The 12,643-nt window shown below is 41.4% G+C and overlaps 1 protein-coding gene across 5 annotated transcripts in view; it reads left to right on the top strand.

Annotated features, from left to right (window-relative positions):
* Positions 1-12,643, top strand: part of VPS36 (vacuolar protein sorting 36 homolog) — a 34,099-nt gene that overhangs the window by 11,263 nt on the left and 10,193 nt on the right. For 4 of the 5 annotated variants that reach the window (XR_014819344.1, XR_014819343.1, XM_005668376.4 and 1 more), the window contains exons 4-8: positions 2,997-3,111; positions 3,993-4,082; positions 4,839-4,925; positions 11,928-11,960; positions 12,081-12,158. Coding sequence is in view for 3 of the 5 variants with exons in the window: in XM_005668376.4 (XP_005668433.1) it covers positions 2,997-3,111; positions 3,993-4,082; positions 4,839-4,925; positions 11,928-11,960; positions 12,081-12,158 (403 nt within the window). In the remaining 2 variants the exon portion in view is untranslated. Of the gene's footprint in view, positions 1-2,996; positions 3,112-3,992; positions 4,083-4,838; positions 9,898-11,465; positions 11,961-12,080; positions 12,159-12,643 lie in introns of all 5 variants that reach the window. The other variant, XM_084981577.1, reaches the window with a different exon arrangement.

The following is a 12,643-nucleotide window of genomic DNA, read 5'->3' as shown; positions in this document are numbered from 1 at the left end:
GTACCGTGTGGGCAATACAGTCAGTAAGTGTATCATAGCTCTGTGGGGTGACATCACTAGACCTCTCGTGGGGATCATTTTGAAATAGACAGATGTATCGAATCACTCTGTTGTGTAAGAGAAATAGTGTTCGTGGGTCAATTATACTTCAAAACTCATGGAAAAAGAAATCAGATTTTGTGGTTGTCAGGGGCAGAGTGTCGGGGGAGGAGGACTTGGATGGGGGAGTCGGATGGCACAGACTTCCAGCAAGAATGTAATGTACCCGTGATGAGTATAATTAACACGGCTGTATGTTATGTATGAAAGGTGTCGAGAGTAAACCCTAAGAGTACCCATCACAAGGAAAAAAATTTTCTGTTTCTTTCATTTTGTGTTAGGTGTTCACTAAACTTCCTGTGGTAGTCATTTCTTGATGAATATAAGTCAAGTCATTATGCTCTGGGCCTCAAACTCATGCGGTGCTGTGTCGATTATATCAAAAACTGGAGAAAAAATATGTATGTTAAAAAAAGGAAGGTGTTATCCTCCTTCCAACTCATTGATTAAATGGAAGTCATTCTTTTTCTTTTCTTTTTCCTTTTATTTTTAATGGCTGCACTCGTAGTACGTGGAAGTTCCCAGGCTAGGGACTGAATCCGAGCCACAGCTGGGACCCACACCTCAGCTGCAGTGCTGTGGGATCCCTCAACCCACTGCGCCCGGCTGTGGGTAGAGCCTGAGCCTACCCAGTGACTTGAGCCACTGCACTTGGATTTTTTTGTTTGTTTTTTTGGTCTTTTTAGGTCTGCATCCTTGGCACATGGAAGTTCCCAGGCTGGGGGTCGAATCAGAGCAGTAGCTGCCAGTCTACACCACAGCCACAGCAATGCAGGATCCCACCCGAGTCTGGGACGTACACCACAGCTCATGGCAACACCGGATCCATAAACCAATGTGCAAGGTCAGGGATCGAACCCGCCTCCTCATGGATACTAGTTGGGTTCATTACTGCGAAGCCTTGATGGGAGCTCTGCAGTTGGATTCTTAACCCAGTATGCCACAGTGGGAACTCCTGAATGAGTGTATTTTAAACTTGGTAAAATATGGCAGTTGAATCATCCAAGAAGTGAATATATGAAAAATGACCATGGATTTTTTTTATGCTGACTTCGGGATTTTTAAACTTCATTTTGTATCATCGTTTAGCCTTTTGTTAGGTTTCCTTTGACAAAGTCTGATAGGCAGGGCTCGGGTGTTTGCATTTTAAAGATTGTATAATGCTTTTGCTCAGTCCCCTGGTCCTAGGTATTTTGTTGTTCTGACAGTTCAGTTCAAACAGTCCTGTGATCCTGCCTTTATTCCAGTCTTATTTGCTCACCTCACTTGAAGGTGTTCATCACAAAGGAATAGATGAAGAGTTCATGCAAGTCTGGCCCCAGTTCACCAAAGCATTGTTACATCAAGGAGGCCCCACACATGGTGTTTCAATTTTAGAGTGATATTCAGGCAAGCCAGTGGGCCCAGACAAAGTAACTTCGAGTCATCGATGCATCTATACTGTGGTCACAAAGAAAAAGCTCTAAGATAGGCATGCAAGATGCGTTGAATATTTTGGTTTTGCTCATATTTATAGAAGATTATTTATTGAGCTGGTAGGGAAAAAAGAGACATAAAACTGAGCAAATATAGTGGTGTTTTAATAGCGGAGAAGAGAACAGAAGCCATAAAGCTCATGGTAGTTTGTGTTCCTAGAGCAGCTGCCTTTTGAGATTTGTTTTTGGTATTGGCTATCTCTCTGGAGCATGTTGTTGACTGAATGGCATTTTCCAAAAATGACACTGTAGATTGTTAGTTTTGGATGGAGTTTTAATAAAGTGTCAGCTGGCCAGTTTTACACAGCTGAGTTTTCACACTTTGTTTTCAAATGAATAAGGTAGTATGCTTTGGCAGAAGTCATAGGCCCCCTGGTAACCTTTGGGGATGATTCTGTAGATGGAAAATCCTAATCATAAACCAGTAGCACAAACCACCTTCAATTTCGCAAATTTATTTTGAACTTATCCCCTAGAAGCACATTTTTATTTACTCTGAGTTAGTAAGTTGATTTTTTTTTGAGGGGTTCACAGCTTATAAATTGTAAGTAGATAGAGTTCCTGTCATGGCTCAGCAGTAACGAACTCAACTAGGATCCATGGGGATGTGGGTCCGATTGTGGCCTTGCTCAGTGGATTGAGGATCCAGTGAGCTGTGAGCTGTGGTGTAGGCTGGCAGCTGCGGCTCCGGCTTGACCCCTAGCCTGGGAACCTCCATATGCCACAGGTGCGGCCCTAAAAAAAGACAATTATAAATTTTAAGTAGAGATATTGTTGAAAGGTTCATTAATACTGAATTGATCCAGACTTTAAAAGGATTCCGTTCAGGATATTCTTTGTTTCTACATGAACTTTATTTTTTTTAATTTATTATTATTTTTTTAAGTTTATGTTTTAAATTTTTCCCCCCCTTTTTTTTTTTAGGGCCACACCTGCAGCATGTGGAGGTTCCCAGGTTAGAAGTTGAATCAGAGCTTCAGCTGCCAGCCTACACCACAGCCACAGCAATGCAGGATCTGAGCCACGTCTGTGACCTGCACCACAGCTCACGGCAATGCTGGATCCTTAACCTACTGAGTGGGGCCAGGGGTCAAACTCGCATCGTCATGGATATGAGTTGGGTTCGTTACTGTGGAGCCATGATGGGAACTGCTCTACATGAACTTTAAAAGTTAGCTGAAATATATTGAAAGTTATAAAGGTGGAATTAATGATTTTTAGGAGTTCCGGCTGTGGCACAGTGGGCTAAAGGATCTGGTGTTGTCTTTGTGGCCGCTGGAGTTGCAGTCTCCAGCCTGGTGCAGTGGGTTAAGGATCTAGTCAGTGTTTCTGCAGATGCAGCTCAGAATTGATCCCATGGGTAAAGAAAAAAAAAGTGATCTTACAAAGGCAATTAAATACATCACATTTGCCCTTTCTTAGTGCCAAAATAGTGGTTCATCTGCACCCAGCTCCTTCTAACAAAGAACCTGGCCCATTCCAGAGCAGTAAGAACTCCTACATCAAGCTCTCCTTCAAAGAACATGGCCAGATTGAGGTGAGTTTCTTTATGAATACTATCCACTTAGAAACGTGCTTGTATGTATTTTGGTTGTTGTTTGTCAGTAGGATGTAAGGCAATATTGTTCAGCCTACCAGGCTTCAGCATATTTTTTCAATAACATTTTTATGCTGTCTTCAGCATTATCGGTGGAGAATATGAAGTCTGAGTTTCAGTGGTCGCAGGAAAAAGCAGAGCCTGGAAATAGGCTGAAGTCATGGCACTAGACTCCCAGTAAAATGCTCAGTGGTCTGGTTTGGTTAAAGGGACAGGATGAGTGTGTATCGCCCCTCGGAGATCATGCATTTCTTGTTCTTTTTCTCTATAGCACCTGACCCAGTGTTCTTTGCACAGGAGGCACTAAGCACATTTAAGTGACTAACTGAAGTTAATCTCAGTTACAGTTAACTAACTGTAGTTAAAAAATGCAGTTGATTTTTTTAAGAGCATAAGCATGTTTTGGCCCTAATATCTGGCCTCACATTTTTAACCTGACAAATTATTCTCGGCTTCCTTCATGGATAATGGCTGTGTGTTTTTCTTGGCACTGTGTCTGTTTTGCTATAGATTGAAAACAATCCGCATATGCAGAATTGTTTAAAGTTAAGTCCATTTATTTCATTGTCACTCATGTCTTTGTTGAGAATAGTTCACTTTATATAGGTCAGTTCCTTTTTTTTTTTCTCCTTTGTGCTTTCTGAAGTTGATCCAAGAAAAGAACTTCCTTTGATTTCCTTTGATGTGTCTGAGAATTCTAGGCTTGTTGCAAATGACTGAACAGACCTTTCAACTAAAGAAGTGTTAAGTAGTGATTTGTACAAAGATGGCACAGCCTGACTGACTCATCTAAAGTGTGTGTGTGTGTGTGTGTGTAACAGTTTTACAGGCGTTTATCAGAGGAAATGACACAGAGAAGATGGGAGAATATGCCGGTTTCCCAGTCATTACAATCAAATCGGGGACCCCAGGTATTTTTTTCAACTGTTTCCTAATCTAGTATTTTTAGCTCTGTACTTGCAGCTTCATTAAGGGAAAAGAGTTCTGTGATTATTGAACTTATCAGGAAAAAAAAATGATATTCTAATTAAAAACTTATTTTCGCAGAACCTAATTTAGTGCTCTATAGACATTAGACACTTAGTAATAATACAGGACTACTTATCAGGGTAATTTGGGGGTGATAGAAATTAGTGTCCACTTTCTATACTCTATTATTTAAAATACTAATATATCAATTAATATCTTAATCTCTCTGCATCTGAGAGAACAGACAGTAACTCTGGGTGACATTTTCCAGGCCAATCTGAAGAACCACCAACTATGGACAGACACTCAAATGTGTAAAAGTAGCTTGTATAATAATGGTCAGGAACCAAAATTTTAACTACAGCACTTGTGCACACTTGAGACCCTGATTAAATATCTGATACATACACAAGCACTCGCCGAAGAACCAAAATGAAGAGGAAGTCTAATTCATGTCGAAAATACAGAGTAAACTATGCCATCTGTTGTTATGTTCCTTCTTTCTTTGTAATGATTTGACGGTCATTGTGATGGCAAGACACTGACAACTGTTTTGAAAGGAAACTAGATGCGATTGTGTGCTGTTTTCCGTGGTTCTTTGTGGGTCCTCTCCCGCCATTGAAAACACAATGTGGTGGGTTACAAAAGATTGTGTCCTTCCTATTTTGCACATTTAATTTTCTGCTTTTGTTTTTCAGCCAGGAAGAATAAGGGCTGTAGGAATTGTAGGTATTGAAAGGAAACTGGAAGAAAAAAGAAAAGAAACTGACAAAAACATTTCTGAGGTAACCGCTCAAGTTCCCATCAGCTGCTTTTTCAGTCATCTTGTTGATTCTTCTGGATTCAGCTGAGACTGACTCCTTTCTGTGAACTGGGATGTGTTTCGTTTGCCTAAAGCCACGCAGTCTCTTACGCTGTTTAACAGGCCATTTCAGGTTGGCATGATTTAGCCCAAACGTGTTTTTTAAGAAAACTTTTCCAAAAAGGAACCAAAAAGAAACACAGATTTGTCTTCTGTGATGTTTGAAAACCTTGTGGTTTATTGTGCGTAAGTTTTAAAGTCTAGATGGAGTTCCTGGGAGGATACTCCTGAGGAATTCAGGGTGCTCTGTGTAAGTAGCTGTTGGTGGATGTTTGGGTAACTTCGCTGATGGACAGTGCTGTTCTGGGACCCTTGCCTCTGGCCGGACACCACACGATTTTATGCTGCCGTCCACTCAAGGGCCAGCCAGTAAGAATGGCTCAACCCAGCTTGTCTCTTCCCGGAGAGCCACCCTGAAGCACGTGTGTTGCCCTTTTCCTGAAACTCATCAGATCTGAGGAAATTCAAGTGAAGGGGAAAGAACTCTAGTGAAGAAAGTTTAGCATTAGATTTTGGCAATTCATTAGCACATCTAAACATATCGTTGGTTTATATGGTCTTGGACTTTGATGAACTGATTCTGTGAAGTAATTTTTTAGTTTTCATAATAGTTTGAAAGTAAAATTCCTTAATTAGTGCTGTTCATAGAATTTCAGAGATGTATCTCAGTCAAATGAAGTCTTAACTGGAAATAATTACTGATTACCTGTATTAGTCAAGGTTCTCCAGAGAGACAGAACCCATAACAGATTTCGATTTCGATACGTCGGTATAGACGTGCTTATATCTATATAGCTCTATAGATAGAGGTATCTGTGTATCTATGTTTTCCTATCTTTTATATATGCAGTGAGATTTATTATGAAGAATTGGCTCACGTGATTGTGGGGACCTGCCAGCTGGTGCCCCAGGAAAGCTGGTGATAGAAATGTTGGCCAGAGTCTGAAGGGCTGAGAGCGGGGAGTGGTCGTGGTACTGAGTCCTGGTCCAAGGTCAGGGTGATTCTGATGTCTCAGCTCAGCAGTCAGGCAGAGAAAGAGCCAGTTCTCCCTTCTGCCAGCTTTTTTGTTCTGTCAGACCCTCAGCAGGCTGGAAGATGCCCTCCCAGGTTCAGGAGAGCCACCTGCTTAACTCAGTCTGTAGATTCAAATGCTCACCTCACGTGGAAACTCCCTCACACACACACAGAGTAATACTTGATCAGATGCCTGGGCACCCCACCATCTAGGCAGGTTGGCACATGAAATCGATCATTGTAGCCCTAATCTGGGCCTACTCATTGGCTGTGGATTCTTGTTCAGGGACCAGGGCATTTGAACCTACTGAGAGCTGTGGTCTGGGTTTTGCCAATGGCTTTTTGAACTTGTGTGTGTTCATCAGCTCTTTGTATTTCCTGCACATTAGCAGTGGATCCAGAGGCCTGATCAGACTCGTGTGTGATCCCTTGGTGAGGCCGGAGGTGACACCGTGTTCCTTCATCAAACCTCTTTTTATGGGGTTAGCAGCTGTCAGTATCCAGTGCATAGACCTTTGGTTCATTGGTGGTTGCAGATGGTGATATTCTGTGATTTATTTGTAATTTATTAGTTGGAATACTTTTTAAAGATTTGCTTCCCTGCATTACTGTTTGCTACTCAGTGATGCACTTCATAGAAGGAAGGCAGCCTAAGTGCCCTTTCTTTTATCATCTGGACGATCGGTTGGTCCCTATCCTCCTCCGAAGGCAACTACTTAGTTTTTTTTTCACGTATTATTATGAATTTATACATTTCAACATGTTTGATGGTTTCAACCAATTGCAATTATTATTCCTATTTAAAGCTCAAATTGTCCCATCTTTGGCCAGTGGGAGCCTCTTTAGGTTGGCTCCCGAGTGGTCTTTATGTGACCTGGTGGACTTTGCTTCCTTACTGTCAAATGTGACAAAAATACCAGGACTGTCTTGCATATTTCTGCGCTGGATCTGGAATCAACCAGTTATCTGAGAAGCTCTGGTTTCTTTTAGTGGGAAATGGTGTTTCAGAAGCACAGTCTGCCTGCTAGGAATTTGCATCCCTGTTGGGTAGATCTTTATTTCTAGGCCTTTTCAGTGGAAAGAGCAAAGATTTTTTTTCTTTTTCTTTTTTTTTTTAAATAAAGGTGCCTCATGAGGTCATACTGATGCTTCCTCTTCAATTTCAGGACCACCCTAGCAAATAATTACTGAGACAATTAGAATGATTTTTTGTGTGTATGTTCTCCCCTTTCTTCCCACGGGTAAAATGTAAGTGTGCCATGTCTACACTGAGGGTTCAGCCTCCACACCTCTCTCCCCTCACAGTGACTGTGCGGGTACCACCACCGGTCCTTAGTCCGTCTGGCTCTGGTCATTTGGGTTGTCCGGAGCGCATCCTCTAGGAGATTTTTCACAAAGTGCTCATGGGAACCACATTCCCTGAGTTCTGGCTTCTTCGTATTCCTTCTACATGGAGGTCAGTTTTGCTGGATTTGTAACCCTTGGCTCGCATTTCCCTTCCTGAAGTGACTTCTGTATGTGACTTTCATTTTTTTTTGTCTGACATGAAGTGTTGCTGCCAAAAAGTGATGATAACCTAATTTTTCCCTTCTTTAAAGTCACTTGCTGCTTTTCCTAGTTGCCCAGAGGACTTTTTTTTTTAAATAAAACTTGGTAAAATTTTACTAGAATGTCTAGTCTGTCTATTGGTCATTCTGGATTGTTAGTCTCTGGTACACAATATGCTTTCAATATTTGGTTTCAGAAATGTTTTAATTTCAGGGAAGTTTTTCTACAATTTTCAATAATTCCTTTTTTCTTCTTCTTCTGAGACTCCTACTGACTGTGTGTTGCAGCTTTACTGCCGTCTTCCCCCTTTCTTTTTCCCAGACCCTTTTTATCTTTTTCATTTCTTTTTTACTTTAGAAAAATTTCCCCCTTTTCACCTGCTCTTTCCCTGAGGATTTTATCTGTTGTCTTTATTCCTCTTGCGTTCTGTCTGGTGCAGTCCTTATTTCAAAAAACTTAAAATATTCTTTCTTGAGTCTTGTCACCTCATTTCTGATTTATATTGTCCTTTCATAGCTTGTGTCCTTTTATTAACATCTATTAGCTCATTCTGAAAGAAAAGGTAAACTTTTGATCTGATCTCTGAGTGTATCTTTCTAGCATGCTTTCAGTGGCTGTAGCGTTTTTCTGCACCTGATTTTCTTTTTCCTTAAATAATAGCCTTGTGTGGGATTTGGCTTTGATTAGCTCTTGCTAATTTTTGGGTGACCTTAGTTTTCCTGAACTTTTACGGGAAGGAAGACCTAGTTCAGGGAGGCTTTTCTCACTGCTCAGAGCGCTCCCTTCCGTGTGTCCACGTGGTGTTGCAGGAGGGGGCAGCCCGCTCCTGGGATTCCCTGCTGCATCCCCTGTTTTTAGCTGGACCTTCTCCCCTGCAACTGTTATCCCTCTTTTGCTCGGTTTTTGGTTCCTCTCTCAGGAGTTTGTCCCCAGTGGGGGTCCCTGTGTGGGAAGGTGAGCCTGGAGGGTCACTTTCATGCTTTTCCAAGCGGCTTCAGCCCTTCCCGAGGAGCTCTTGCACCCGCCCACTCCTGAAGAGGGCAGAGCCCTCCCCGTTTGAGTCTCTGTCCTTAAGGCAGCCCGTCTGCTTTGCAGTGAGTCCTCTTGGCTCCTTGGGGTCTTATTCTCAGATCCGTCAGATGCCCTGTGCTTCCCTTTTCTTTCTCCTGCCTTGATGCCGATGTCATGCAGGTCTTGTGGCTCTTGGTGGTTTGTCCCCACTTTCTTGTCTCTTGGGTGTTTTTGTGGATATCTTGTCACTTAGTTTTGTAGTATATGCTGCCTGTGGAGTTTTGGTTTTGAGGTCTACTTGCCTGTTTTTTGTTTTTTTTAATTAAAAAAAAAAAATGTATGGCCTATTTTTTGAACTTGTATGGCCGCACAACCTGTGGTGTATGAATGTTCCTGGGCCCAGCGATTGAATCCTATGCCACAGCTATGGCAACTCCAGGTCCTTTAGCCCATCATGCCAGGCCAGAGATTGACCTGAGCTGCTGCAGTCAGAATCTTAACCCACTGTGCCATGGTAGGAACTCCTTATTGCCCCGTTTTAATGTTGGGATTTAGAGAGATTCAGAAACTATGCTACCACAGCCACCATCTTCCTAGAATCTCCTATTCCCATAAAATTCCAGCCTCTTAGCATTAGTAGGGTTTGTACTATCCAGAGAGGGAAGCATCTCAGGGCTAGTGAGTAGCTTTGGAACTAGAACTCTGAGAACTCAGGCCTCCTGGTTAGCAGCGAGTGTGGTCTGCTACATCATGGCCCCTCTCTGCCACCCAGAAGGTGCTCTCACTGTCCTTTTCCAGGGGCTTTTGTAGTCATCCTTTTGTGTGACACTTTTGGAGCTGGCCTGGAACAGTGAGCTAATTTTGTATTATAAGTATCCCTTTTTCTGAATGCAACCATAGTAACTTGGTGTTCAAAATAATGTTTTTCTTAATTTATGAAAAGTTATTGTGTTGTAGTGTACTTTTCTTGGAGTTGCAGAGCTCAGTGGATTCTGCACAAACACTGGGCTCTTGTGCAGGTCACTGACTTACTCTGCTCTCTGCTCAGTGCAAGCCCTACATCAGATGTTTTAGGCTTGTCCTGGCGTGCCGGCAGACAGGCAGGCTGGCTTCCTCTCCAATGTGAGTGGCTACAACAGGAACACAAACCTAGCCCCTAGCTTCTAATGGGGTCGGGGGGCCTCGTTAGTAGAAGTAATGGAAGTCAAGGCTTGCAAGTCAAGTGGGCGCCCGCAGATGACCTGTAGGGATAAGAGGACCCAGGTAGAGGGAACAGAATATGCAAAATTCAGAATAAAGGATATCAAAACAGAAAATTCAGGTATGTATTAATAGTTCCCAAGTCTGACCACCAAAGTAATGACTGAAAATCGGTAAGGAAAAAATGCTGTAAAATGGCTTGAGAGTACCCCGTGGTTTTAAAACAGATGCCTTTTTTTTCAAACTTGGAGTGAAAGTTCAACTTTGGACCAGGTAGAGGAATAGAAAGTTCTATAAACTGGCAGATAAAATAACACGATGGGCATGTGCATCTCTTTTGTATTTGTACATATATTCCTTTAGCTTTTTTGTAGGTGGTTTTTCCACCCATTTTTTTTGGATAGTTGGCTAATACCAAATTTTAGAATAACACTAGATGTGAGGAGGCTTTTGTTTATGCTTTATAATTACTTAAAATATTTTGTAGGTAATTCTTCCAAGGCACTCAAATGTTTGTATTTATTTTTGTATGGACTCTAAGCGATAAGGGCTAGTTTATGTATTCTGTGTAGGCTCACTATTACCTTTAGCAAATTTTTTCTGTGAAACTATAATACAGTACATCAAACGACTTACCACATACAAATTTTAAACTCTTGCTTTTACACATAGGTATTAGTAGTTTGTCTGTGCAAACTAAACATCTAAGTATGTAAAGTGTTGGCGTTTTAACTTTGAAAACAAGGGTGGCGTGTGATTTGCCCTCCATTTAAATGTTGGAATTGCCTTAGTTTCAGAGCTGGTGCCCCGAGTTTCCCACAAAAGGCTTCCTGCATCTGCTGGCTGTTGCTGATAAGAATCCAGCGTTTAAGCCTTTTGTTTATCTGAGGAAATTCCTGTTAGGTGTGTGCACATTTGTCCCCCTTTGTTTGCAGGAGCAGCCTGGTGAGTCGGCCGTAAGAATTGTGCACAGTATTCTATTCTTTTAGCAAAATCCTTTTGCAGATGGGGGATACTTCCCTGCATGTAATTCCAATGGCACCAGCCCGTCAGAACCTGCTGACCACTGTTCTATGTGGATTGAAAGAGTTTTCAATTAGGGACAGGTTGCTTAATCGGTTTTACAAAATAACATCTGTGCACATCAGTTAGAGGATGTTCTAACACTGGAAGTGTATTTTTAGTGATTTGAAACAAATGTATTATAAATAGGTGTGATTACGTTTGAAGAGGACTTTGAAGTAGGTACTTATTGTAGTGAATTCAGCTGTTGATGGGTTTGGTTGAGATATGTTTTGGTGGCATTCACATTGCTTTACTTTTGTGATATCCACTCTATTCAAAGCTACAAGTGGAGTCTGTTTAATATTCAGAGGCTGAGGGTGCCAGTTCAAGTTAAATCACACTTGCTATTAAAGCTAAAATTGTTGGACCCAAAGAACTATTTCCACAGCTGCCTGTTGCCATTTCCAGCCAGGAAAGCCTCACAGAGCCTTTGAGTCTTGACCCCCTACCTGGAAATGTTTTTGGGGGAAACCAATGACACGTTTTTATTACTCGTGTCAAAAAACAGTAAATAATATTTTCTGAACTATTACTCATGTCACCTTTTGTTTGTTTATTTATTTATTTTTTTTTTGTCTTTTTTGTCTTTTTAGGGCCAAACCCGCGGCATATGGAGGTTCCCAGGCTAGGGGTACAGTCGGAACTGTAGCCACCGGTCTACGCCAGAGCCACAGCAGCGCAGGATCCAAGCCACATCTGCGACCTACACCACAGCTCATGGCAACGCCGGATCCTTAACGCACTGAGCGAGGCCAGGGATTGAACCCGAAACCTCAAGGTTCCTAGTCTGATTCGTTTCAGGTGGACGGGAACTCCACCTTTTGTTTGTTTAATCAATAACTATTTCACTTTGAAGAATGAAAAGGTTTTGTTTGCAATTTGTTTTGGCAAATTTATGGTTTAGCTAAACTGAATTCTTACAATAAGGTAGGTTAATTCCTTGCATAAATATTTATATAAATAAATTGGTGTTCTAAAGAAAATTTCATAAATTTTTATCATAGGGAAGGAAATAGAGTGTTTCATTGCTTTCAAACATTTTAATTCTTTAGACAGATTCTAACAAAAATTTATTTCTCATTTCAGGCCTTTGAAGACCTGAGCAAGCTAATGGTCAAGGTATATGTCATTTGTACCTATTAAATTCCTTCCAATTATGATACGCTTTTGAAACTATATTTTGTCAGCAGACACTTGGGGACACTATTTCTTTTCAGTCTTTCACTGTTCTCTTGACAGGCTAAGGAAATGGTAGAGCTGTCAAAATCAATTGCTAATAAGATTAAAGACAAGCAAGGCGACATCACAGAAGATGAGGTAAATAAGTTGCTTTTTGAAAGCATTAGAAACTAGATTACACAAATCATGCAGTGATGTTTTCCTGATTTACCAGCTTGCTTCCTTAGTGTCGTGTTTGATTTCCTTGAGGACTTGAGGACGCATGAAAGTGCTCAAGAAAAAGTCAACTGGGAAAACTTTGTTAGTTCTAGCAGAATTACGGGATATTTCAGTACCTTTTTTGGAGGGTAGAAAAAAGAGATATTGAAAGATGTCAGAAGTGGTTGTTTTCGACATCTCCAAAATTTGATATGTTTCATTGAATTTGTCTACAGTCTGGTCACAGCCCTTTTCCTAAGTTGTCGGTTATATCCCTTGGTTGGCATTAAACAGAGCCTAGTTATTTTCTAAGTCTCCTCTGCCGCCACACTTGTGGGGTAGATGGAATATGAGGTACTGAGACAGGAGAAGGAAGAATAATAATCAGATTTATACAGAGAAGAACGAGAAACCCACTCTTCTGT

The sequence above is a fragment of the Sus scrofa genome, chromosome 11, assembly GCF_054392235.1.
Source record: "Sus scrofa isolate SSC_HxYL_T2T_F1_AM1 chromosome 11, Sscrofa_HxYL_maternal_Yorkshire_Landrace_v2.0, whole genome shotgun sequence".
Taxonomy (NCBI): Eukaryota; Metazoa; Chordata; class Mammalia; order Artiodactyla; family Suidae; genus Sus; species Sus scrofa.
Note: the sequence above shows the minus strand (reverse complement) of the source record. Positions and strands in the feature narration are given on the sequence as shown.